The sequence below is a fragment of the Dendrobates tinctorius genome, unplaced genomic scaffold (genome assembly GCF_039654945.1).
Source record: "Dendrobates tinctorius isolate UK_male_01 unplaced genomic scaffold, ASM3965494v1 ptg000016l, whole genome shotgun sequence".
In the NCBI taxonomy this organism is placed as follows: Eukaryota; Metazoa; Chordata; class Amphibia; order Anura; family Dendrobatidae; genus Dendrobates; species Dendrobates tinctorius.
In genome coordinates, this window is record NW_027361684.1 from 9,174,477 (window position 1) to 9,202,294 (window position 27,818).

The 27,818-nt window shown below is 47.1% G+C and overlaps 2 protein-coding genes across 3 annotated transcripts in view; one reads left to right on the forward strand and one right to left on the reverse strand.

The window, feature by feature from the left end:
• CPD (carboxypeptidase D) overlaps positions 1 to 16,436 on the reverse strand; it is a 101,949-nt gene extending 85,513 nt beyond the window's left edge. Inside the window, exons 1-2 of the mRNA XM_073565418.1 lie at positions 15,699 to 16,436; positions 7,331 to 7,578 (exon numbers count right to left, since the gene is read on the reverse strand). Of these exons, the coding sequence (XP_073421519.1) occupies positions 7,331 to 7,578; positions 15,699 to 16,339 (889 nt within the window). The 5' untranslated portion in view covers positions 16,340 to 16,436. The remainder of the gene's footprint in view (positions 1 to 7,330; positions 7,579 to 15,698) is intronic.
• Positions 16,437 to 26,302: 9,866 nt separating this feature from the next.
• TMIGD1 (transmembrane and immunoglobulin domain containing 1) overlaps positions 26,303 to 27,818 on the forward strand; it is a 62,743-nt gene continuing 61,227 nt past the window's right edge. For both annotated transcript variants that reach the window (XM_073565419.1, XM_073565420.1), the window contains exon 1: positions 26,303 to 26,374. The gene's annotated coding sequence lies outside the window, so the exon portion shown is untranslated. The remainder of the gene's footprint in view (positions 26,375 to 27,818) is intronic.

Below are 27,818 nucleotides of genomic sequence, written 5' to 3' on the forward strand. Positions count from 1 at the left end.
CTCTGAGCTCCTTGGCCAGTTCCTTTGACCTCATGATTCTCATTTGGTCTGACATGTACTGTGAGGTCTTAAGGGTCTGTCACACTAAGCGATATCGCTAGCAATATCGCTATAACGTCACTGGTTTTTGTGACGTTACAGCGATATTGCTAGCGATATCGCTATGTCTGATACTTACCTCCGACCGCTCCCCCGCTGGTTATCGCTGATTGTGCGAGAACGTCCTGGACTGTTTCTCGTTGTCAGCTTCCTGCTGTGGAGACGAGCGACGAGTGGACGCGGGCGGGAGGACGTCAGGATCGCCTCGTCTGACAGGTAAGTAGCGACCCCCGCGATGTCGCTGGTGAGATCTGCCTGTGTGGCAGCTCACTAGCGACCACTTAGCGATGCACCAGCGATCCTGACCGCGTCATATCACTGGTGCATCGCTAAGTGTGACAGTACCTTAATATAGACAGGTGTGCGCCTTTACGAATCAAGTCCTATCAGTTTAATTAAACACAGGTGGACTCCAATGAAGGCGTAGAACCATCTCAAGAGGATCATAAGGAAATGGACCACATGTGACTTAAATATAAGTGTCTGAACACTTATGACCACGTGATATTTCAGTTTTTCTTTAATAAATCTGCAAAATTTCTACATTTCTGTTTTTTTCAGTCAAGATAGGGTGCAGAGTGTACATTAATGAGAAAAAATGAACTTTTTTGAATTTTACCAAATGGCTGCAATGAAACAAAGAGTGAAAAATTTAAAGGGGTCTGAATACTTTCCATACCCACTGTAAATACAGGACTAGGTCAGGCTGATCTATGTAAACCTATCCTGTTCATCATTGCTGACAATGCACAGGGTACACAGGAAGCTGCGGTTATGCAGAGAGCAGCATTCTGAGCAGTGCTACATCTACAGCCTAGAAAACAGGGATTCTATCCAAACTGCAGCAAGAAGCCCAGTAGGTAACATGTCACTGGAATCAGGCTCTCTGCCCCTACATCATGCTGCTGTCCAATAACAGAACAAAAACCTGCAGACAAAATGCCTTTAACACAACGTGATTTGCTCACAGTCTCCAGCATAAGCCTGCAGCTGCTGAATATGTCAACAGTACTAGTAGTAGACAAAGCTCTTCATTGGAGGTTATGTGAAGAAGTGAGAAGCTGCCCACTTTGTGAGGGTTGTGAGAGATAGCGGGTAGTAGAACCACTACCTCATGCCTATGAATGGACTTAGACCTTGCAATGTATGCGCAGAAATACTACTGCATGGAAATCTGATGTAAAGACAAATATCCATATGACACAGATCTGAGGCAGAAATGCCAGGAAAGAGATCAGCGTTACTTTTCATGAGCTAAGCAAACCGTATTCATGCTAAAACAAATATAAGACAGCCATATACAAACAACTGGAACAGAACAGGTGACCTTTACACACATCCACCCATTATGTACACCCCAGGAATCATCCCCTGCAGTTCATGCATTTATCGTGGTCAAACAACCATTCTTACATTGTTAGGCACCAGGTAAAATGACATCTAGCGTGCTGCATATTTGTAGACAATAGCAGGATCAGATAAACCCAAAGTGGCCCCCATAACACAATAGACAGCTATCAGCCGAATGATGGTTCAGCGACAGCCCTCTCCCAGCTCTCACACATAAGCGCTCAACTGTGGAGTCATCTACGAGGGGTGATGTCAGAAATCTCTAGTGGTGGCTGACTTCACAGAGAACAAATGGATAACCAGTCCGAAATCGGACATGCCAAAACCTTTTGTTTGGCGACAGCTGAAGATAAGAGGCCACAATACACATTAGACTGTCTGCCGATCCGGGTACTATTAGAGGGTTCAGGCGACATTAGTCTGATGTGTATGGGGTCTCCTAGGCAAGGAGAGTGAAGCTTACAAGCTTTTGTTCAATACAGCTTGTAAGCACTGCTCTGATGCTGGCCAGATCGTGGGTTCCTACCTGCTTCAGTGCCCTTGTACTCCATCAATGCTGAAGTAAAGCTGCCTCATATATAGCACAGCATCGGAACGCACATACATTAGGCGGCTAACACTGCAATGACGTTGATGGTCTGAACTGGCAATCAATCAGAACCACTCTACTTCTACAGGAAGCTCAGACGCTGGGGAGTGGTGATCAATACAGTACAACTCTAACAGAAAGTAGCAACAATGTCAAAAGAAACTATGAGAAGCATTTATCAAAGCTCTACATGCTGATAACCTGACAGGTCCTGGTACCTGCACAATGTATCCACCATGCTTTGTATTTGTTTGCATTTATTATGATATGGAGATCTGGATTCACAGCTTCACTGCTCAATACTGTTGTATGATGTGCCTTGTTGCTGCAGTAGCATGTCTTATACAAAGACAGGAGAGCAGGGATGTTAACCACCTGTTAAATCGGATCCCTGACTGCTCATTTGATTCGTTGGGTGTGGCACGAATTCATTGTTGCAGCGTGATGCACAAGAGATGTCACACCAAGCATGTTTTACTCCCCCCCCCCCCCCCCCCCCAAGAAACGTGCATGACAGAGTATCCAGCAATCACCTATCTCTGTGAAAAATAAACATACATAGGACGGTGGTGTCATTATCACAGAATCCCCCAAACAGCTACGCTTAACAGAAAAAAGTCACAAGGGTCTCATGTTTTAGTGCTGGGTTACATAAGCCACTAATGTGAAGCCTATTCAGGCTTCTGATAGGCTGAGAATTGGTTCCTTGTTCTGCAGATCACCATAACCTAGGGGGTACAAGGAAACAAGCGCAATCTGAGCAGTGGATAAATTATGGTTTCTCATTACATAGGGATCACTCAGCTGGCAGTGTATAGGATTAGATATTTTTACATAAGAAAAAAATAAAATGAAAATTAGGAGGTAATATTCCTCGCACAGGGAGCCCAGAAGTCCTGGACGTGAGACCCCAGCGGTTGCCTTGGCTTGGGATTGTATCTAGTCACAACAGATGTCCGGATTCTCGCTCAGTTGGACATTCATTTCACCATGAAGAGAGGCTTCATCTCCGGTCCACACATCAAACAGGCTGAGGTTTTTGTTGCGGTGGTCATTATAAGGCTGACTGATCCTACTATTCTGACTTCTAAAGGGCTTCAGGCAAAGATAAAAGCAGGAGATGGAAACTGACATCTATTTCTAGACCTAATTTACTTGGACAGGAAACAAAAAAAAAAAAAATCTAGGGTCACAGGTGAACATTTAGGACTTTTTCCACATGCTGGGTTTTTGACATGCTGAAAAAAAGCAAAGTAATTGATATTTCTGAAAGATCATGGACAAGCTACCAGTACTTATTTTTTCCTTGCGGATTTGAATTTGAAAGAATTTTGTTTTTTTCAAATCTGCAGCATGTCAATTCTTTCACTGTTTTTGCAGCAACTAAATTAATGGGGGGGGGGGGGGGACACTCAACCTGTCAATTATTCATGAGCTCTGTATAACCCCCCACAACACTGATTAGCAGCTTTCTGTGCACACTGTGCATAGGCAGAAATTTGACAATCAGTGGTGTGGGAGAGTTCAGCATCCAGTGAACTCGTGGATCTGCAGCAAAGAAAAAAGGGATTATGTCAATACTGCAGCAAGTAGTTCAGCAAATAACATATCACTGGAATCGGGGTCACTGATCCTAAATCATTCTGTTCTCAGATGGGGTAGCAAAAACCTGGCAACATATACCCAGAGGGACACCGGGAGGTGGGCCAGAGGGAGAGGCATAGCCAGGGCCTAGGAATGAGATGGGGACCTCTTGGTCAAGCTAGGAGTTCAGGAGTACAGGGCGAGTCATGCTCCGTTGCTTGTTCAGCTATCTAGGTTGTATGAGCACCTGAAATGTTTCTATTAGGGTACCGTTACACCTAGCGAGCTGCCACACAGGCAGATCTCACCAGCGACATAGCAGGGGGTCGGGGGTCGCTACTTACCTGTCAGACGAGGCGATCCTGCGTCCTCCCGCCCGGCTCCACGCGTCGCTCGTCGGCGCCACAGGAAGCGCCGCAGGAAGTGGCCGACGAGGAAGGGTCCAGGAGCTTCTCGCGCAACCAGCGATAACCAGCGGGGGAGCCGGTCGGAGGCAAGTATCACATGCAGCGATATCGCTAGCAATATCGCTGCAACGTCACAAAATCGGTGACTTTACAGCGATATTGCTAGCGATATCGCAATGTGTAACGGGGGCTTAACTCGCATATCTCTTATAAGAGATTAGCAGATCCATGATGTTCTCTCATCAAACATCTGATACGCGACCTCACTTTTAATTAAATTTAGAGCTCAAATTTCAGTTTCAGCTGCTAATAATAAAGTATACGGTTTCTCTGAGGCAGGGACTCAGGCTTTATGAATAGGACCTTGTTTTTACCTACTAATGTAGAAAAGACTTTATTGCTTCATGTTACAAGCATCACAAGATCACAAAACACTGAGGAACAAATGCCAAGAGTCACAACCCCAACTAACGAGGAACGTGCCATTCGCAATGTAAGGAGAAAAAAAAAAAACAAGATAAAAGGAGCTGTCCGATCACGTGGTCCGGTGTGCACACCATAAGGATTCAGAAGTCTGAGGTCACAATATACTGTATATACTCATGTTTTTTGCCACGAAAAACTGGGAAAACGTATTGACTCGAATATAAGCCAGGTATGCATTGTCCCCTCATCCCTGTCCTTGTATGCATGGCTCCTCGTCCCTGTATGCATGGCCCCCTCATCCCCTGTCCCTGTATGCATGGCCCCCTCATCCCCTGTCCCTGTATGCATGGCCCCCTCATCCCCTGTCCCTGTATGCATGGCCCCCTCATCCCCTGTCCCTGTATACATGGCCCCCTCATCCCCTGTCCCTGTATGCATGGCCCCCTCATCCCCTGTCCCTGTATGCATGGCCCCCTCATCCCCTGTCCCTGTATGCATGGCCCCCTCATCCCCTGTCCCTGTATGCATGGCCCCCTCATCCCCTGTCCCTGTATGCATGGCCCCCTCATCCCCTGTCCCTGTATGCATGGCCCCCTCATTCCCTGTCCCTGTATGATTGGCCCCCTCATCCCCTGTCCCTGTATGCATGGCCCCCTCATCCCCTGTCCCTGTATGCATGGCCCCCTCATCCCCTGTCCCTGTATGCATGGCCCCCTCATCCCCTGTCCCTGTATGCATGGCCCTCTCATCCCCTGTCCCTGTATGCATGGCCCCCTCATCCCCTGTCCCTGTATGCATGGCCCCCTCATCCCCTGTCCCTGTATGCATGGCCCCCTCATCCCCTGTCCCTGTATGCATGACTCCTTATCACCGTCTTTGTCTGCATGGTTCCTCATCCCTGTCCTGGTATGCATGACTCCTTATCACCGTCTTTGTCTGCATGGCTCCTCATCACTATCCTTGAGTGCATGCCCCCGCCTCATGAGAAAAGCATTAAAAAAAAAAAAAACCAAAAAAATAACTTCCTACTTACCTTCCCTGCGCGCCCTTGCACCATCATGTTCGTTCCGGCTTCCAGCAGCTCCTGCGGCCGAGCGATCACGTGTTCCCGCTCATTAAAGTAATGAATATTCACCTCTCTCCACGCACAGGGGACACGTGATCGCTCGGGTAAGGCAGAAAGAGAAAGTATCTGCTAATTAAAATGAGAACCTGCCAGCGCTTGAACCATACTATCTGCATTTAGGGAGAGTCCCGTCAATCAGACCAAGTCAGTCACAGAGAACCCAGAGACTTTTTAAAATGATGGCCCCGATTCATTAAGACTGTCATTCTGTATATTAGTCTAGATGGAGAGTGTGAAGGAGAAAAAGGAGCAAAGTGTGGGCCTCAATAATTCTGGTGCATCATTCGGAAGAAGCGCACTTCAGTCAGGGACTGGGGACACTCATGCTTAATTTGCTGTGAATCTGTAAATGAAAAATTTGCCCTCTGTAGTCGGCCCTCAACTCTCTGCTAAGCTCCACCGACTGTTCAAAAAGTTGGCGTGACTGGTGTAAAAAATGTCACAAACTTTTTAAGCAACTATAAAAATTCTTATGAAGCTGAATAATGAATTAGAGGCCATGTCTGCAATGCTGCAGCGGTCATCGGGTGGCCCGTCAGTAATTATGATCTCCGTAGTCAGGGCATTAGTGGTTTGGATGCGCACGGTTATACTGATGACTTTCTATAGATTGTGGAGGTCCGACACCCAGCTTATAGATTCATGAGCAAATCATATCACTGCGGGAGACAACGCCAAGAGCTGCTCCAGATTTTCAGCAAGAAAATTTATTATATGAAAAGTTAAGCAATTTTCTAAACACACTGTATCTAGTCGTCACCTCCATTACTGCTCGTGGTAAGTGAATTGTAACCTTCGATGTTGATTTCTGTAGGATGACAATCTGTCCTGTGATTGATGATCACTAGTTCCAATACTCACACTAGAATTGCCCTGTACCGAATAGGGACAGGCTACTTCGTTCAGGGACTTATGAATTCAGTGCTACGTTTTGCCTCCATTATTCCTTCTGGAATTGCATGAATAAAATAACTGGGTTTATGTAGCAGGCTGTTCTAGGTATATTTTTTATTTAAATTGATTTTTCTAGTTGTAGAAAAAAAATTAACGGTTTGATATAAAAACTCCCTTCTCCTCGGTCCATAGCGGAATCTCCACTGCTGCTCGGTCTCTGTTCTCTCTTTGACAGAGCTGCAGCCAACACTGAACTCAGTGGTGCTGTCAAGGTCATGTAAGGGCTGTAGACAAATAGAGACCAGGGCAGCTGTGGAGGGTGAGCAAAAGAAAAAAAAATGTGTTAAACTGTATGAGCGGTGGGAGAAAAACTTTTTTGAACCCAGAAAAAACCCTTTAAGTAATACTGCAGAAATCTTTTAGGTTGACATCTTGTAGTATATAGATTGAGAGTCAGTTGAAGGATGTTAATGGCCAGTTGATGGACAGGATAGTATAGGACAAGTTTGAGACCAGTTGTCAGTGAGTAGACTTGGTGATGTCACTGTCAAACATGACACACATTTATAGGACAGTCATCAATGTAAGGTGATCTAGGCTGCAGGATATCCTGGTGGACTATGATGATTCACACAATATTCACTATCATCTCAAAGTGCAAACACAGGCAAACTATGCAGGGTCTCAAATCAGTAAGGGAAGCGACGTAATAATGTCTACAGAACATCCACTACTGCCACAAATAGGAAGTCATCATAACTTAAGAATGGAAAACGATGACTGTGCCCACTACATCAGCTCTTCTAGGCAATGCCCTGTCCCTTCTGTATTTGGCAATAAAATCTGGTCACTTACCTTGGACATCATACCAATGGGCTCCATTGGTAATCCCATCTGGGAAATATTCCCCTTCTTCCCCCTTGCACCTCGGGTATCCTGTCTTCATTATCGGGTGGTTGGATGCATAGGCCTTGGCCAGGTACTGGAATACCTTGTCATCTGAAGACTTGCTATAGAATCCGGTTTCCAAGTGACTGCTGGAGTCGTCATAAGGATAACTGGCCACAACAGAGCCGCCATGGAGGTTACCAGAAAGTACAAACCTGAAGCGAAAATAAAAAATAGGGCATTGTTATTTTAGAAATATGAAATTATATCTACACAAAAGAAGGTTCTCCGAAATACCCCTGACCTGGCCACACATCACCAAATATAATGCTCGGTTAGAAAATACAGCTTATAGGGCAATAAATAACTATAAACTTGGAAGAAACAAAATATGTGGGAATTTTCCAAAATCCTGACGATCATTAAAGTACCCATAAAGTTGCTTCTTCAGTCACCACCAACTGCACATCTCTCAACTTCCCCATATACATTAACATTTGCCCAAACTTTCAATGAGAATTGAGGAGAAAAGCCACCACCAGAGGTGTGAGGCAGGGGTCATCTCCCCTCAAAACTATAGGTTTGGGCATTTACAATCAAACTGTCAGGAAAGAGTCAGGAGACCACCTACACAATGGATGGTCAGACAGCCAAGGCAAAATCGGCAATTTCTGCCAACTTTAAAGGGAATCTGTCAGCAAATTTTTTTGCTATGTAATCTGTAAGCACCAAGATGTACGAGTAGAGACACCAATTCCGGCGATGTGTCATTTACTAGGCTGGGTTTTGCTGTTTCAATACAATCAGTGTTTTACCAGCAGGATATTATCACTCGGTGACAATTGGCCTTTTGCCTCCTAGTCCTACCCCGCACCCAGCACTGATTAGCAGCTGTCATTATGCAATGTACACAAAGTTGTGGTTATACACAGCTCAATTACGGCGCTCTGCAACAGAACAAGCTGACTATCATAACTGCTGCACCCAGTAAACTAAGTAACATCCTTGGAATCAAGGTCTCTGTCCCTACATCATGCTGCTCTCAGATTACATAGCAAATACCTGCTGACAGATTCCCTTTAGTGTGTACGTGGGCTTCTAGCCAGTTCGATGATGGGTCGATCATGTGTGCGGTCTTTGCTGGTAAGCCAGCTTTGTGAGGACTCAGTGAGACGCAGAGATCTTCACCTCATAAATCCTGTAAGCCCAGTGGAAAGTACACTTCTAGAGAAACGGGGCCAGCTTACAGCAAACCCTGATTAATTTCCTGTGAAATTTATGCAATAGGTCTGTGCTTTCCACACAATTTAACTTGCAGAATGTTAGGGTATAAAGCCACATCCTGAGCTCTGAAAATTAAAGGTTAATTCCACAATATCATACTTCAGTGGCTCAAAACTCAAAAATTGTCACATTCAAATCAGATACCTCACTGCTCCAGATATCGCCCCCTGACATCCTCCATGTAGAAATGAAATGAAATCAGCTATCCTGCTCTCTGACCGCACCGGCTAGCTGTGATAAGCGCCAAACAGAGGGTGTGATTGGAGAACAGCCGTGACCGCGCAGATGACTGGAACAGAATGGGTTAAATAAAAGCTCATTTTCTCCTCTGACCGCTAAGTGCCGGCTATGACACAGACATGACCTCCATGGTAATTATAACCACTGTTCTGCCTTTACCAAATCAGAGACTGCTGTGCCAACAAGTTCCTTTGAACATACAAAACTTGATTTAAAGGTCATTTTTTGATGACATACATTCTCTCTAACGACAGAAAATGACTTTTTTTGCACCGGGTAAAACTGGTTTTACAGCTTTTTCATATAATGGAAAAGAATATACTAAGTGCCAAGGGCAAAAAGCAATAATAAAAGATCACTGCAGGAAAAATATAATGCTGCTCTATGGCAAATTAGCAGCGCGCTATATGTACCGTCAGAAATGAGAGGTTACAGGACATACAGACCCGCTGTGCAGGGAAACTTGTGTCCGCCGATCATGGGGTTAATGATGTTCCTTCTGCAGATATTACAGGTAAGGGCTCATTCACACAGTCATTCAAGTATGAGCGCTACCTGATTTTTTCACGGATAGCACTCGTACCTATGAAAGTCTATGGGGCTGTTCACATGTCCGTGATCGTTTTGCGGGGTTAAAGTGTCTAAATTCGGCAAGGAAAGTCACGGTGGAAAAAAAAAATTTGAGAACTTGGATGCCATCCGGGTGCTGCCTGTCACCGACTGATAGAAAGTGGATAAACTTTTTTTTCTCTCATCAGTTTAAAAAAAAAAATAAAACACTGAAACTTGGGACAAATTAAGATGTAACTGATGAAACGCGCAGTTTTTCTCATACAGGAAAATAACCTGACGTCTTGATGAAGCCTCAGAAGTGTATAACAATTAACACTTTAAAATGGATTAACTCTACACGTTACAACCACATACTGTATATACTCAAAAGGAACCTGCGATGTAAAAATAACACTATTAACCTGCAGATATGGGATTAATCTACAGGTTCATAGTGTTCTGACACTGTGCGGCGCCAGCACTGAAAGCCCCACTGCCAGGAGGAATAAGCTGTATTCCCCACAGCAGCCTGGCTCTTTCAGTCATAGGGGGTACGGCCGGCACAGATCAGTCACCACTCAGTGTGTAGAGAACAGTGGCCGTCACCGCGCCCTGGCACTGACTGACAGCAGTCCAGGAGATTGGGGGAAGCTATAGCTCTGGTTAATAAATGAAGATCATGAACATTTCTTTCCAGAAAATGTTATCCAGCATTAAACAATGACAACCTATCCATAGGACAGGTCATCAATATCATATTGATGAGAATCAGATACCAGGCACCCCATGACCAGCTCCCAGGGTACTCCACCCCTCCGTACACGGTGTAGGAGCCTTTCTTGAGTGCTGTAGCTCAGCTCCTCATCAGTATCTGACAACAGCCGCTACACTGTGAACGGAGCTGTGCTGTCCCTGCTCACTGCACCACTTACTTCTGGTCACCAGGGAGTTTGCAAAAATCTGATCAGTGTGGGAGTCAGTTGTCAGAACCCCACTGATCTGACATTGATGACCTGTCAGTTAGATGCCCAAAATCTAAATCCTGGACAACACATTTAAAGGGAACCCATCAGAAACGTTTACACCCTCTCCCCAAAAGCATTAATATGACTGTGTATCCCTTTATGGCCACAAAGTGATGACGCCAGCAGTTATGACTGGAAATGCATTGGGGCGTAATGATGCGCTTCCTTCTAGCTTCTCAGCCCAAAGCTGTATTCACTACCTAGAAGCTCACTCCCCTGGATTATTAACAGGTCATTTGCTCTGGCACCAAGCCACTAACCTGTTAACCAGCCACGGCAGCGTTCTGCTAAGTAAGAAACACAAGGTAAGTGCGCGCTCCCACTTGGGATGTAATCGGACAAGTGCACTCCAATAAAAGAATCAGATTGCACTCAGCTGAATGTTAACCTATGGGGCAGCTCACATGAGTGATTACTTTCTCATGCTGATTCAACATGCTGTGATTGCATCTGTGAATCGGATTGCACGTACCCATATAAGATCATGGGTGCATGTGAAACATCGCACTGCACTCTATCACCTGAGTGCAGGCCGGTGCCCGCCGCCAGCAATGGAAGAGATTGAAGAAATTAATTTCTCCGTCTCCTCCGCGTCAGAGCCCCGACACTCGGAACGCGCTCGCAGCAGCCGAGTGTCATTAGCATCTCGGTTCCGATGTGATACGCTAGCGAGACCCCGGCCTGAGGCTGAGAAGCTGTAAGTGCATCATCGCCTCCCAATAACATTTTCAAACAACTTCAAAAAGCAATTTCTCACTGCTGGAGCTTCGCTTCTTGTCATAAAGGGATTGACTAGGTCATCTAAAAAAAAAAGAGCTACAACGTCATATGGGAAAACCTATGCGAAAGGACTGAGATTCAGTTCGAAACATGCAGGAAAAGATCCCACATTTATTATTTTTTCAATTCTACAAACAATTTTTTTTTTTCAATTTTTCTATCCAAGTTGAGGATTTGCTGGCTACTTCAATGTGAGCGAGCTGGATAACACTTTTATACAGTCTTATGTGATTTCTCACAGGGTTGGGGCGGGATTTTTGACAAGTTGCCTTTAACTAAGGATTTGCAAACAGTCAAATTGGGATTTCAAAATTAGATAGCCCCTCTAAAAGATAAAGTCACTGTCAAGAGTGAGTGTTTATTAAATGCATGTATTTGGGGCTAAGAATACATTTTACAATTCAGCTCAATCAAAAATTCAGCATAATGAGCTACCTGACAATCCATCAGTGAGCTCATTCTGACAGAACTGGTAACTCATCTATCCCCCTTTTTCTGAGCTCCTTTCATCAACACAAAGTTCGGCTTACCTTCTGCTATGGTCTATGTCTAGATTTGAGACGGATTGATCTGTGGGACTCCAGTCCATCTGCCGCATCAGTAGTCGCTGGCTGCTGGATGGGAGGCTCGCAATTCTCTAACCTTCCGGGATCCCCGTCGCTGATTTTGATTCGCTGGGCTGGTCACGACATTATACTCAAAAAAATGCGTAAGTAAGATAAAAAAAGGACACGAGCTGGATAAATGTTCAAAGCTGCCATTATTTACTTGCGTTAAACATTCCTGCAAGATAATATAAATATACAAAAAAAAACTTAAAGGATATTTGCAAGGATTAGGGTAAATACTTGCTGAACAGAATAGACTTCAGGCCCAATATTACCAGAGAGAGTCCTGGGAGATGATCCAAAGTAGATTGGTGGAATGATCTACATCAGCTGTAGATACAACCAACCTGTCATGGAAACATCATACAGGGAATGGGGGTGCAATCTTGCACCAGTTGGGATGTTTCGGGGGGCGAGCACCTTTTTAAAGCAAACTCTTTTTTTGTACTTCTATCATCTTGTTAGAATGCTTACTACAAGTAGATAACAGCAGCTTTGAAAATTTATCAGACTTGTGCCCCTTTTATTTTGCTTTTTTCAGTATATGGTTTGTGTGTTTTTGGTGGCACAGCTGCTGCGTCACTTTTCCTGTTTGTTTGGCACAACACGACGCACAGGTGACGTCACAACAATGGTCAGACTCTTGATCTGGCAGATGAGAGTGGTGTACCAAGAATTGATCCGCCAACTCTCTGTGGCCATAAAGCACCAAAAATAACTCTGGACAGGACGGACAAAGTTACAAACTGCCCATCATGACGAGCTCACTGACGGATTCTCAGTTCATCTCTTTCTGCAGCCAACAATTAAAAAGGAAACATGAAGTCTGCAAAAACCAAGTGGCAAAAAATAGTTAATAACCTAAAAAAAAAAAAAAAAAAAAAAACACAACACAATTTTTTACCAATGCATTTTAATAAAATAAAAAATAAAATGCCCCTAGAGGTGTCCTAGCTCAGGCCCCCAGGCAGTCCACCTCTGATTATCACATTTGCTATGTGAATACTTTCATTACTTACCGACTCCTCTAAAAGCAAAGTGGGTAAAATATAGGATCAGCCAACGATACCCACGAATGTGTGACAGCGGGGTGGGTCTTACAAGTGAGAAGTCAGGGTGAAGGGCTGACACCCGGAGGAATACAAGACTGGCTGTCAGTCACCGGCCTTAGAGGTGATGCTAGCATGTACGGCACGAGACCGCTGAGCCAGTGATTGGCTGCAGAGGTTTCCTAGATTTGCGGCAGCAAAATGAACAGAATCCCAGATAACCCCTTTAGGACCTCACGCTAGGCGAAGGTTTCACCAACATTTCAGTTTGGAGTAGCTCTGGTATTAGAGGAACTGGTTCACATAACACTTACAGGGTGGTTATGGGAGACTATAATTATTAAGAGACGCTGACGCCCACGAATTGCAGTAAAACATATGGACGACTCATGTTCCCTACAAGAAAAAGCAAAAGCACGGAAACTTAAGAAAAAAGTTTACTCTCCATTGAACTTAATAGATATTTGTCTTTTTTCAACCATGTAATATTGCATACAACTTTCTGGCCTCCTTACTGTGCATCTGCGCCATCAGAAAAAGCTGTCGGCTGCTCCTGAAGTCCGGACCAGCGGCATGGCTGTGGCTGCAGGACCAAACTATGCGCTTTCTTCCCAGGCTCCAAGCAGAGGCAGCTCTGTCTCTGCACTATGGGCAGATTCCAAGAGCGAGTCCCTCACCCACCTATGATAACAATGCAGAGGTGACCGGTAACCTAGACAACACGCAGGAAACTAAAGAATTGAAAATCCCTCCGTTTTTGAGAATAGAGATGATTTTTAAAGAAGAGAAATTGCAAGTGGTTTTTTAAGAAGCAATTTACAATTTTACCCATTTAACAAGATGAGACAATAACTTTAAATTTGGTTATAATTTTTATTTTTTATTTTTTTTTTTACCAATTTCATAATTTTTCAAGTTACTACATAAAAAAAAAAATCTTGCCATGTTCAGATTAGTCAGTCGCCCCAATTTAAAATTCCTGCTGCGCATAAGGCCATTAGCAACAATAAGCCTGCCTGAGCCCCAGTAGCACATTTTTTACGAATACTGAGGCCCCAGAGGCTCAGCCTCACACATCATCACCATACTGGAGCTTTTAGGCTGCAGTACCCTGAATTTGATGTGAGGCACCATGATCTAGGCATCTGCAGTGTGAGGTCAGTGGCCCAAAGTCATTTAGCTCTTTCAGTAACGCCCTTCAGTGCCCACTTTGATGTCCATTTTTGTGCCAGTTTTCTGTTATAGCTGATTTTAAGCATGGTCACCTCAGGGCTCCCTGCTGCATTGTATTTTATTATTGGAATTTTTTACTTCTGTTTAACTTGTTAAAAAAAAAAAAAAAAAAAAAGAAACTGCCGAATAAGAATCCAACTTCAGCATTGTTTGGTATGTCACGTTATAAATAAAGCTGCTTTGCTTTGGATGCTTCTTGGTACATGGCTACAATAACACTTTATTGATAAAATCATGGGCGGATTACATGCGTTTTTATTGCATTTCCACTAAAGAAACATACTAAAAGCGCATATATGGTTCTCACCTGTGGATTTTTCCCATCTCATTCGAGCCTATAGGAAAATCCTCACAAGTGTATATTTACTGCAAGATACGGTGACATGTTGCAGATCCCAAACACGAACCACAAAGTAAGGAAGAAACACAAAGGTTACGTTCACTCTAGGTGGTTTTTTTCTGCAGCAAAACCTGATCTGTTGGCAGGAAAGAAGCTGCTGAAAAATAAAAAAAAGAATGTTTTCCTTGGTTTTTCTTTCCTTTTTTGCTGCAGTTTTGGCATGCTAGATTTGTCTCCTGTGCATCCTGATAAAGATCAGTGTTGGAAAAAAAAAAAAAAAAAAAGTCCTATTCTACAGAATCAGGTTTTGGCACTAAAAACACAGCAAAACATGATACCTGCATTTTTGGTGCAATGTTTCACCACCTATTAAGGTTATTGGGTGAAAAACGCTGACAAAAAAACGGCGAGGCCGAGTGCACACGCTCCCGAAGGAGCTGCACCTTGACGTAGAGCATGTTCGCTGTGTCCAAAGCGCTGCTGTCTACTGAATGCAAGGAAATCGGCATGTGATGACTGAGCCGGGTGGAATCACGGCGTCCTATACATTTTATAGATGAAATTTGTCTTGCGGAGACTCGTGTCTCTGCAAAAGAAACAGCCATGCTGCGGTCTGGAGAGACACGCCGTGTGTCCGTTTCCGCCGGTGATCCGTGCGCGCCTGTGGACACATAGTGGGCATCGGATTTCCTGACATCCCATCCACTATGCTGTAACATCTGGACGCTGCATAAATACTCAGCGTCAAACCCGCAGCAATTCTGGATCGTGTGCACCTACCCTGAAGGAAGGGACACGCTCCACTGTGCAAAAAAAAAAATACAAGCAAAGTACAAGACCCTGAGGACAAAAAGACAACACGTGTGCATAAGATTTCTGAAATCTCAGAGTTTGCTGGTACTGGAAAACTCTGCTGAAAATTTGCATTAAAAAAAAAAAAACACTGCAAAAACGCCGAGTGTGAACTCAGCCTGAAAGCACATCGGGCGCCAGATTTCTATAAATCCCATAAACTTTGCTGGAAATGTAAGCAACATGAGCAGCGTCAAATACAAAGCAAAATATTAGTTATGGGAACGTAGCCCACCCCTGCGGCCCCCGCTGTCAGCGCCCTGAGCCCAGCAGGTTAACCCCTCAGCTGCTGCGGCTCATGCTATCTAGATGTCGCTCGGCCTTGGCTGGGGGCCCTGGAATATGTCCCCACACAGCCCGCGCCCTCCTCACCGGTTCTCCTGGATCCACCTCATCATGGCCACCACCTCGGGCACCTGCTGCGGGTCCGGCGGCTGCTTCTGGGAGAACTGGTCCGGGAAGTTGCGGTTGAGGTCCAGGTGGCGGGCGTTGTTCCTGCCGCCCTTCTCCCCCGGGCAGTCCCCCTCCTGCGCCGCCTCGAAGCCGTCCGGGTTGAGGCTGGGCACGATGTAGATGTCGGTGGTGTTGACGAGCTGTGTGAGGCGCGGGTCGCGGCCGTAGCCGTCCAGGAGCAGCTGCAGCAGGTACACCAGCACCTGGCGGGACACCGTCTCGTCTCCGTGCATGTTCCCCACATACTTGAACTGCGGCCGGTCCGGGGGCGCCGTGTCCGTGTCCGCGGTCACCCGCATCACCCACAGCTCCCGGCCCTGCACGGACACGCCGAGGCTGGAGAGCCGGCACAGCTCCGGGTACTCCTGTGCCAGCGAGTGCAGCCGCTCGCCCAGCTCCGTGTGGTGGTAGTAGTGGTTGTACAGCTCCGGCCTTTCCTCCATCGCCTTCTTAATGTGTGCGGGCAGCACCGCGGACCACACCAGGACCAGGAGACAGAAGGGGAGCCAGCGCCCGGGACTCGCCATCCTGTCCCAGCCAGCCAGCACAGCTGCCATCATTCTGTCACCCCCACCTCCCGACTTCCTGCCTGCACCTAGCAACCAACCCACTAGCTTAGAGACCCTCTTTTCCGGTTTCCGTGCCCCACTTCCGGCGGGTCTGACATGATGGCTGAGCATACCTTGCCCCACTTCCGACTTCTCCTATGATTGACAGCTCGTACAGGACCTCCCCCTTTTTTTACGCATACCCACTCTGGACGGTAAGACACGCCCACAGAGTCACAGCCCAATAGTGGCTGGGGGGCGTGTCCTGTCAGAAAGAAATCGGAACGTCACTGCAGCTGCGGCGGGGCAGTGTCCCGCGGGTCCCGGTGGTGCAGCGGCGTGTTCACACTGGCATCTCTGCTGCACGCTGAAGCCGCGTCGCCTCATTGAGACCGAAATGTCGCAGGATTAGTTATGGATTGTTATCGCAATAAAATCTAGGTTTACATAATTCTATGCAAGGAGTGCAGAGCAGGGCCGGACTGGGACTAAAATTCAGCCCTGGCATTTGAAGTTACACAGGCCCACTAGTCACATGGTGACTATATAATATATTTGTACACTTGTAGTTTACAAGAAGTGAGAGGAGATTAACACGACTATATAACACGTAGTCAGAGCTGTGCCCAGTATTTCAGCTCAGTCCTATTTATTGCATTTAGGTACAGTACTCCTCCCAAAGCTCTGTCCCCTTTTGCATGTACGGTGACAGAATTCCTGGCAGCACTGCTATCCATTGGGCAACCAGACCCCCTGGTCATAGCCGCCCCTATCATACCTCCCAACTTTTGAAGAAGGGAAAGATGGACAAAGACTGCGGAGCGCAGCGTGCCGCTGCAAATTTTGGCCACGCCCAACCACACCCATTTCACAACTAGTCACACCCATGTCCACACCTAATCGCACCCATTTAGCACTGCTGATCACACTGACTGGTACTGAGGGCACAGTGGCTGGCATTATGGGCACACTGACTGGCACTAAGGAAGAGAGAAAACAGAGAGAGAGAGAAAAAAGAAAACAGAGAGAGCGAGAAAGAAAGGGGAAAGAAAGAACAGTGAGAGACAAAGAAAGAACAGTGAGAGACAGAGAAAGAACAGAGAGAGAAAGAAAGAGGGGAAAGAAAGAAAGAACAGAGAGAAAGAGAGGAAAGAAAAAGAAAGAAAGAGGGGAAGAAAGAACAGAGAGAGAAAAAAGAAAGATTAGAGAGAGAAAGAAAGAACAGAGAGAGAATGAAAGAACAGAGAGAGAAAGAAAAAGAGAGAAAGAAATAAAGAAAGATTCTATAAAGATACTATAGCAGTCCGGCTCCCATTGTAGTGCCCACCTGAGCCTCCTGGTGCAGGACCTATCATGATCCACTCACATGGCCGGCATCCCCGATTCCAAGGCTATCCTGCTATCTGCGCTGTCGGAGGAGGACACGGTGATGAACCTGAAGCATTCCTGGTTCCGTCACAATCTCCTCAAGAAATTATCTAATTTCCGGTCAGCTTCCAGCACATCACTTCAGGTGGAACGTCATGTGTGTGTTTTAAAATGCTCCTCGGGGCTCCGCCGTGTACTCCTGTGTCCGTGGGAAAAGCCCGCTTTGTACACACTTGGCTCCGCTCCGTACATCCCGTACACATATGGCTCCACTCCATACACACACGGCTCCACTCCGTCCACCTCGTACACGCGTGGCTCCTCTCCGTACACCTCGCACACGCGCGGCTCCGCTCCGTCCACCTCGTACACACGGCTCCTCTCCGTACACCTCGTACACACGGCTTCTCTCCGTACACCTCGTATACACACGTGGCTCCTCTCCGTACACCTCGTACACGTGGCTCCTCTCCGTACACCTCGTACACACGGCTCCTCTCCGTACACCTCGTACACACGGCTCCTCTCCGTACACACGGCTCCTCTCCGTACACACGGCTCCTCTCCGTACACCTCGTACACGCGCGACTCCTCTCCGTACACCTCGTACACACGGCTCCGCTCCGTACACCTCGTACACGCGCGACTCCTCTCCGTACACCTCGTACACACGGCTCCGCTCCGTACACACGGCTCCGCTCCGTACACCTCGTACACGCGGCTCCTCTCCGTACACCTCGTACACACGCGGCTCCGCTCCGTACACCTCGTACACACACGGCTCCGCACACCTCGTACACACGGCTCCTCTCCGTACACCTCGTACACACGCGGCTCCGCTCCGTACACCTCGTACACACGCGGCTCCGCTCCGTACACCTCGTACACACGCGGCTCCGCTCCGTACACCTCGTACACACGCGGCTCCGCTCCGTACACCTCGTACACACGCGGCTCCGCTCCGTACACCTCGTACACACGCGGCTCCGCTCCGTACACCTCGTACACACGCGGCTCCGCTCCGTACACCTCGTACACACACGGCTCCGCTCCGTACACCTCGTACACACACGGCTCCGCTCCGTACACCTCGTACACACGTGGCTCCGCTCCGTACACCTCGTACACACGCGGCTCCGCTCCGTACACCTGGTACACACGCGGCTCCGCTCCGTACACCTGGTACACACGCGGCTCCGCTCCGTACACCTGGTACACACGCGGCTCCGCTCCGTACACCTGGTACACACGCGGCTCCGCTCCGTACACCTGGTACACACGCGGCTCCGCTCCGTACACCTTGTACACACGGCTCCTCTCCGTACACCTCGTACACACGGCTCCTCTCCGTACACCTCGTACACACGGCTCCCCACCGTACACCTCGTACACACACGGCTCTGCTCCGTACACCTCGTACACACGCGGCTCCGCTCCGTACACCTCGTACACACGGCTCCGCTCCGTACACCTCGTACACGCGCGGCTCCTCTCCGTACACCTCATACACACGGCTCTGCTCCGTACACCTCGTACACACACTGCTCCGCTCCGTACACCTCGTACACACACGACTCTGCTCCGTACACCTCGTACACACGGCTCCGCTCCGTACACATCGTACACACGCGGCTCCGCTCCGCACACCTCGTACACGCGGCTCCCCACCATACACCTCGTACACACGGCTCCTCTCCGTACACCTCATACACACGGCTCCTCTCCGTACACCTCGTACACGCGCGGCTCCGCTCCGTACACCTCGTACACACACGGCTCTGCTCCGTACACCTCGTACACACACGGCTCTGCTCCGTACACCTCGTACACACGGCTCCGCTCCGTACACCTCGTACACACACGGCTCCTCTCCGTACACCTCGTACACACGGCTCCGCTCCGTACACCTCGTACACACGGCTCCGCTCCGTACACCTCATACACACGCGGCTCCGCTCCGTACACCTCATACACACGCGGCTCCGCTCTGTACACCTCGTACACACACGGCTCTGCTCCGTACACCTCATACACACACAGCTCTGCTACATCCACACTGTAAATCCTGACCCCACACATACTTACCTCAACCAGCACCATGACAACAGCAAAGCAGAGTCTTGCAGACGGTAGAGGCAAGGCTGAGCGCACAGGACCTGTGATGAGGTCACAGGAGGGGCGGAGTCAGGGGTGACATGATCGGGGGGTCTGGACAAAGGCTCCTGATCATGTGACCCCCTGACTCCTCCCCTCCTGTGACCTCATCACAGGTCCTGCGAACAGAGCGAGCAGGCAAGCGAGTGCGACGCTGTGAGTGGCTGCGGGGGGGAGGGGGTCTCATGCTACGTCGAGGATGGGGGGCGTGGCGGCTTATCTCCCTGCAGTGCGGGAGGAACTTGGAAACTATCACCGCCGTGCCCGCAGAGGGCCGGCGGCAGGAGCAACAGTGGCCGCAGCAGCTGGCAAGCGGCCAGATGATCGGTCGCTGCCGCCCGCGGCCCACGTGACAGCGGCCCAGCGGGAAAATGCCCGGTTGGTTATATTGCCAATCCGGGCCTGGTGCAGAGTCTTGAGCCACATTCACACATTGACTATTTGGAGCGGTTTTATCTCAGTATTGAGACAAATATGTCTGTAATATGTCTATACTAGCCAGTCTGTAAGCCGAAAGCAGGAGTGGGCGAGAAATGCAGGAGTGGTGATGTGGCGCCCCTGAGGCTCAGTCGCCACAGAGGTACTGCACCTTCTCCTAAGGTGTGGTGCCCACCATCCGAGTAAGGTGGGAACCCCTTTCCACGCTCCAACACTCGCACCCCACACAACAGAGTAGTTCAGCAAAACCACATTGCAGCTCCATGCTTAGAGAGTAGCAGAGCACCTTTGGTGGTTCCCTGCATGGAACACTGGACGTGCTGGAAGGTGGGTGGAGTTGAGATCCATATAAAAGAGCGGGATGGTTTAGAATTACAGGTCAGTCAGTTCAGTCTGACAGAAGGTCAGTGAGGGAGGAAGCCACTCGGGAGGAGTGAGGATCCCTGGAAGAAGGGATGGAGGAAGGAGTGCTGCTGCTGCCTCAGTGATCTGAGCCAGCTGGCACGGGAAAGGAACAAAAGGAGAAAGACGTAGAACTGCAACCTAAGCTTCCATAAGAGAGAGAAGGAACAGCACGGAACGAAGGAGCAGGAGAACAGAGAGGAGACGTGGGTTGGAAGAGGAACCCTGCCTATAGGTTCTCAGCGCAAGGCCGGGGCCCGGTCCCCGAGGTTGTATGGACACTTATGGTTCTGCAGCAGACACCGGTGGAGTAGTAGGCTGTAAATGCACTACTGCCATCTAAGACTTGGGGCACAACAGCATCTGTATAGAGAGCCGGGACTCAGGAGAAGGGAGTCCCCGAGCAGGCTACAGCTGTCTGCCATACAAGTAGAGTTCTAGGGAACATCTAGTAAGAGGTATTCCGGGGTAAATCAGTACTGGAGTACTTCACACCTTAAGGCGCATTGGCGGAGTCATTCAGGAAGGTACATGTTGGCGGAGTGTTAGGCTGTGTGCACACGATGCAGATTTGCAGCGGTTCCGCAGCGGATTTTACCGCGAAGAAACGTTGCATATCCGCATTGTGATGTACAGTAGCCTTCAAATCAATGTAAAACAAAAACCGCTGTGCAGACGCTGCGGATTTTTCCGCGCGGTTTTCCTGCGGTACAAAATCCGCAGCATGTTACTTCTTTTGTGCAGTTTTCCATCTCCCCTGTCACCAAATCCGCAGGGGGAAAACCGCAATGGAAAACCGCATGAAAAATGGAAGAAATCCGCAGGAAAAATGCAGGTCATTTGACCTGCGTATTTCTTCCATTCTGCGTGGAAAAATCCACAGGGCCAAAAAGTACGTCTGCACTCAGCCTTAGAGAGGAGAGTCCTGACTTGCCCGGGAGGTTGATTGAGTCTCTGCCCCGGAGGACACGGCACGGAGGCCGGCACCAGTATGTACCACAGACTGTGAGTTAAGCTTTGGAACTGCAAGCCCTGGTGTCTTCCATTCATTTGTGTGCTAACACCGTCAGCACCGCTACATCTGGGTACCAGCATTCCTCACACCGCCTGCGCCTATCCTCATCCATTGCAACTACACTGCCCTGGGGCTACAGCTTCACCTGTGGGGAGCTATACCATCTCTGCTGCAACACACCACCAGCCCCAGAGGATCTGCGTGCAGCGTTGGCTTAACACCTTGCTTGCCAAACACCACAGGTGGCGTCACAAACTATTCACATAAACCACATTAAAAACCACCATTGATTTGGGGGTGCCCAGGGCCACGGACCAGGTCACCGCCGCTGTGACACATTCCCCCTGACACCGGCCCGGTACCGAGTACCCCGCTGCCCTGGGAGGGCGACCCAGTGACGTTCACACTAGGTGTTTTTTCAGCAACAAAACCTGTTCTCTTGGCAGGAAAAAAAAAGCTGCAGAAATTTTAAAAGCATGTTATCCTTGTTTTTTTTCTTGCATTTTTTTATGCATTTTTTGCTGCAGTTTTGGCATGCTGATAAAGCTTAGGGTTGAAAAAAAGTCCTATAGATTCAGGTTTTGGTACATGAAAAATGCAGCAAGACCTGATACCTGCGTTTTTGGCTCTTTTTTCAGCGTTTCTTTCACCAACCATTCATTTTAATGGGTGAAAAACGCACAAAGCACAAAATCCTGATGACGAAAAAAAAAAACTGCATGAGATTCCTGAAATCTCATAGGCTTTGCTGGTACTGTAAAGCTGAAAATTTGCATTAATAAATGCGCCCCAAAACCGCCTAATGTGAACTTAGCCTTGTATTTTTCCCTCTGATTGTCCCAATCCTGGGTTTGGTTTATAAAATATCATATATCAGTATAAAAATCACCGTTACTGTAGATTTTAGTAATTTAGCTTTATATAAACTGTATAAATGCGTCGTTTTGACGGTGCGGAGACCTGCGCCAAACAATGTGTTGCATTTTGGTGCAGTTGCCGCACTGTCAAAACAACGCATGTACATCAGTACGGCCTGCGCCCCCAATGCAAAAGATAGGGTACGCACGCCGCATGCCGAGGTAGGCGGAGCTGACGGGAGGAGGTGCAGCAATACGCTAGTGTGAAACTAGCCTTAGGGTGTGTGAACACGCTGCGGATTGGCCCGCGGTTTTGCGGTATATCACCTCTACAATGGAGGAGATGGTAAACCGCAGCAGAATCCGCAGAAAAGAATGACATGTCAATTCTTTCTGCGGATTCAAAACCGCAACTTTTCCGCATTTAAAAATACGCAGCATGTGCACAGCAGAATGTAAATCACATAGACTTACATTGTACTGTACACTGTCTGCAGAACTGCTGCAGATGCCGCAGCGGATCCGCAGCGTGTGCACATAGCCTTAGGGTGTGTGCACACGCTGCGGATTCTTCTGCGGATCCGCAGCGGATTTGGCCCTGCGGATCCGCAGCAGTTTTTGCTGCGGTGTACAGTACCATTATAACCTGTGGAAATCAAAAACCACAGTGCACATGCTGCGTAGTTTTCCGTGTGGATTTGCTGCGGTTTCAAAACAGCAGCATGTCACTTCTTTCTGCGGAATCCACAGCGGTTTCACACCTGCTCCATTGTAGAGGTGTCAAACCGCAGGGGTAAACCGCAGGCTAATCTGCAGATACCTGCGGATTTTGTTAAATCCATGCGGAAAGTTCCGCAGGTGAATCCACAGCGTGTGTCCACAGCCTTACAGCCCTCGATTTGAAGCACTGTCAGGTGTAAATTCCCAGCCGTGAGCACACTGACACTGCAGGACCAAGAGCTCAGGCAGTGGAGCATTATCGTCCCTCTCCTGTGTGTGGTGGCCGCTTGCTGCACACGGTCATAAAGCAGCGGGCAGGAAGTGAGAGTGCACTCAGTGTCAGTGTGCACACACTCATCCCTCTCCCATGTCTGGGGGCCTCTCACTTCTGTGTGATCCTTGGTGCAGTGACCGTCCGCTACACAGGAGAGGGATGATAACGCTCCTGCGCACACTGACACTGTGTGAGCTCTTGGTCCTGCAGTGTCAGTGTGTTTAAGGCTGGGGATTTCGATTGGGCAGCTCTCCAAAGCGAGGGCTGGCAGTTACCGTAATGGGGTGGGGTGGAAGGTGGTAATTGAAAGAAAAGAATGTTGCACTGAAGACTTGGCCAAAATTAAGGTACACAGAAGCCCCCTCATGCCTCACTTACATATCTAATAAACTGTTTTTATATAAAGCTAAACCACTAAAATCTACAGTATCAATATCATTTTAAGGGGGCTAAGTCACTAATATGAAGGTCTATACGGTTCAATTCTAAGGGTCACCGGCTCCATTCAAAATCAGCACCATGGGTCAATTTCCATGCAGAAAAAAAAATCCCCAACTTGTGGATGAGATTTGTTGAAATGACGTCCTCACACCTGACTCTGTAACCTGCAGGTAAAATCCACAACATTTATGGTTCGTATGAATTTATCTCTAACACCTGCAAAAGTGCATACTATAAAATTATACAGGAAAGATGATATCTTTGTGCGGTGTTAGCCAGTAGATAGACGAATATTCAGAATTGAGAGTCCTCAGTGGTTGAGGACCAGGGCCGGACTGGCCATCTGGCAATTCTGGCAAATGCCAGAAGGGCCTGTCTGGTTATGGGCCGCCTTGTCTGCTACGTTGTTAACAGAATTGGTGTTCTCAAGACACCCATACTGTTAAGAGTTGTGACGGTCTGACGGAGCACAAAGTCGCTGAGACCTTCACTTACCCCAGAAGCTAGGGTATCATTTGAAATATTCTAATTATGCAAATTGTCTCCAGAGACAATTTGCATAATTAGCATATTTCCCAGAGGAGCATTGCGGCTTGAAGTCTCCTCATCTCGACATGCTTAGCATGTCAATCTCCGCAAGGAGAAATGATACTTCTTGGATATTTGAAATATTGTTCTTGTAGTAAATCTTGGTTTCCTCGATCCAGGGTAATATTAGTAATATATCCCATCTTGTGCTTAGGGACGGGGACAGCATGGGCCTGTGTGATTTCAAAGACCAAGGCTGAATTTCAGTCTCAGTCCGTACCTGTTGAGGACTCTCAGTTCTGAATATTCTTCTACTATAAAATGAGAATCGTTCTGTGATTGGTCTTTGCTCGCCCCCTGGTGGTACAAAGTTTTATTGTTCTTTCTTTGTCTAATTTTATCAATAAACCCAAACTAATGCAATGTCTATGTCACATGAAGACAATCACTCTATATATACCACTTTCCGGAAATTTAGACAACATAAAGAGGGGATCTCCCTTCGTGAGCCAGAATAAGGAGCCATGTTATCAATGGAAAAAATAAAGCATTTGATAACAATACAATGTGGCATAGAATGAATGTTTTTTAACGTAGATTTTGAATACGATCTACTTCAAAATCCATACCAAAACCTAATTCAAACACTCTTTGTATACTTATTTTTTATTTTGAAGATTGGAACTTGGAAGGTTCAAAAACCATGTAAAAAAAAACCAGAGGCAGCAAAAAAACCAGAGGCAGCAAAGCAACCCCAAAACATCAGGGAACCTCCGCTTCTTACCCTGAGACATAAAAAAGCCAGGCTGGAGTTTGCCAAAACTTACCTGAAAAAGCCTAAAACGTTTTGGAAGAATCTTCTCTGGTCAGATGAGACAAAAGTAGAGCTTTTTGGGCAAAGGCATCAACATAGAGTTTACAGGAGAAAAAAAGAGGCATTCAAAGAAAAAAACACGGTCCCTACAATCAAACATGGCGGAGGTTCCCTGATGTTTTGGGGTTGCTTTGCTGCCTCTGGCACTGGATTGCTTGACCGTGTGCGTGGCATAATGCAGTCTGAAGACTACCAACAAATTTTGCAGCATAGTGTAGGGCCCAGTGTGAGAAAGCTGGGTCTCCCTCAGAGGTCATTGGTCTTCCAGCAGGACAATGACCCAAAACACACTTCAAAAAGCACTAGAAAATGGTTTGAGAGAATGCACTGGAGACTTCTAAGGTGGCCAGCAATGAGTCCAGACCTGAATCCCATAGAACACCTGTGGAGAGATCTAAAAATGGCAGTTTGGAGAAGGCACCCTTCAAATATCACGAATCTGGAGCAGTTTGCCAAAGAAGAATGGTCTAAAATTCCAGCAGAGCATTGTAAGAAACTCATTGATGGTTACTGGAAGTGGTTGGTCGCAGTTATTTTGGCTAAAGCTTGTGCAACCAAGTATTAGGCTGAGGGTGCCAATACTTTTGTCTGGCCCATTTTTGGAGTTTTGTGTGAAATGATCAATGTTTTGCTTTTTGCTTCATTCTCTTTTGTGTTTTTTCATTTAAGACAAATTAAATGAAGATAATAATACCAAATAATTTGTGATTGCAATCATTTTCAGGAAGAAACTGAGTATTATCTGACAGAATTGCAGGGGTGTCAATACTTTTGGCCACAACTGTATATATATAATGTATTTAGTGGGGGACGCAGATCGCTCACCACTATTCCTCAGTTCACAGTAAATAAGTTCAATCTAAAATAGTTGGTAATTCACTTTCTGTCTCATTTTTTCTCTATCCAGGTTTTCCTGGTGAATGCACCCACACCAATGGTCTTGAAAAGGATTGGTGCTCCATCTATTACACCAGGGGTGAGGAACGTTCGGATTGCAGGCTTTATACGGCCCGTGATATCATCTGGTGCGGCCCGCTGCCACTTTGTCCGTTTTTTGCCCACAAGCCCTTTAATTCTTCAGAGGTGTGCACGGACGGCCGCTATGTGGCCCGGAACTACCCCCATCGCTCATTCAACTTATTAGCATCGTAAACGCCGAAACAGTTGAAAGCAGTGATGGAGGAGAGAGGGTGTCAGACACTCCCTGTCCCATCACTCCACCTCTGCTTGTGACTCAGCAGGTGCGCAACGACGTCACTTCATCGTGCGCCACGCTTTACCATCAGTGGAGCCGATGAGACCGTAGCAGCAGAGCCTGGAGCAGTGCAGGGAACAAGGAGGAGGGGTGAGTATTGTGTGATTGTGTGTGTGTATGCAGGGGCTGCACTTTACTGTGTGCATGTGTGTTTCTGCAATATACTGTGTATTGGGGGAGCTGCACCTGCACTATACTGTGTGTTGGGGGAACAGCCCTATACTGTGTGTGGGTGGAGCTGCACTATACTGTGCATTGAGGGAGCTGTGCCTGTATTATACTGTGTCGGGGGGGGGGAGCAGCAAGTTATTTAAATGTTTGAATAGATATAGTTGGCTAATGTTTAAGTTAATAATTTTATATGGCCTACGAACGCTATTATAAAATTCAAAATGGCCCTTGGCAGAAAAAAGGTTCCCCACCCCTGCATTACGCTTTCCCAGTGACAGATATCTGCTTGGTAATAAGAGACATCATCATTTGCAATTTTTTAAAGTCACTTTTTTTGTGGAATTTGCTGATTTTTTGGGGGGCCACATTCATCAAAAAGACAAATGCAGTTCATAAATTGGTGCAAAATAAAAAATGCTCTTTTTTTCTCTAAAGGGGTTGTCCAGGCTTTTTAGAAAGGTATGCAGTGTCTCTATCAATACAAGTAAATTGAGCGAGGCGACAAATGTCTAGTTAAAATGTGGCCAGCAGCATGAATATCACATACTTGCGGGTCAGATGACAGTCTTTAACAGTGCCAAAACGAAAATCCACCCAAAACCTTACTTTAGGCAAGGACCTAGAGTGAGATGCGCTAAGGAAAAATGCAACATTTTAAAAAGTTTTCATGAATCTGTCTAAACCATCTAGATATGTAAAGTTGACAAGGACAAATCAAAAAGAGCCTTAAAACGGAAAGACAATTTAAAAAAAAGGTGCAAAACACATAAAAAAAATAAGGCACAAGATCTCAAGCCACTAATGAAGAGTTTTTTACACCAGAAAACAATGATGAAGTGCAGGTCCTCAAAGTTCTGGATTAAAAGTTGAGTAGAGTACAAGTTGAGTACAAAACGATCAACTTGAAAATTACCTGCTATATTTGGTCAAGTATTTAATTAACTCACCCCTCCTTTGATGGCTGTAACTGCTTCTCTTTTGTGGGGCTGAGATG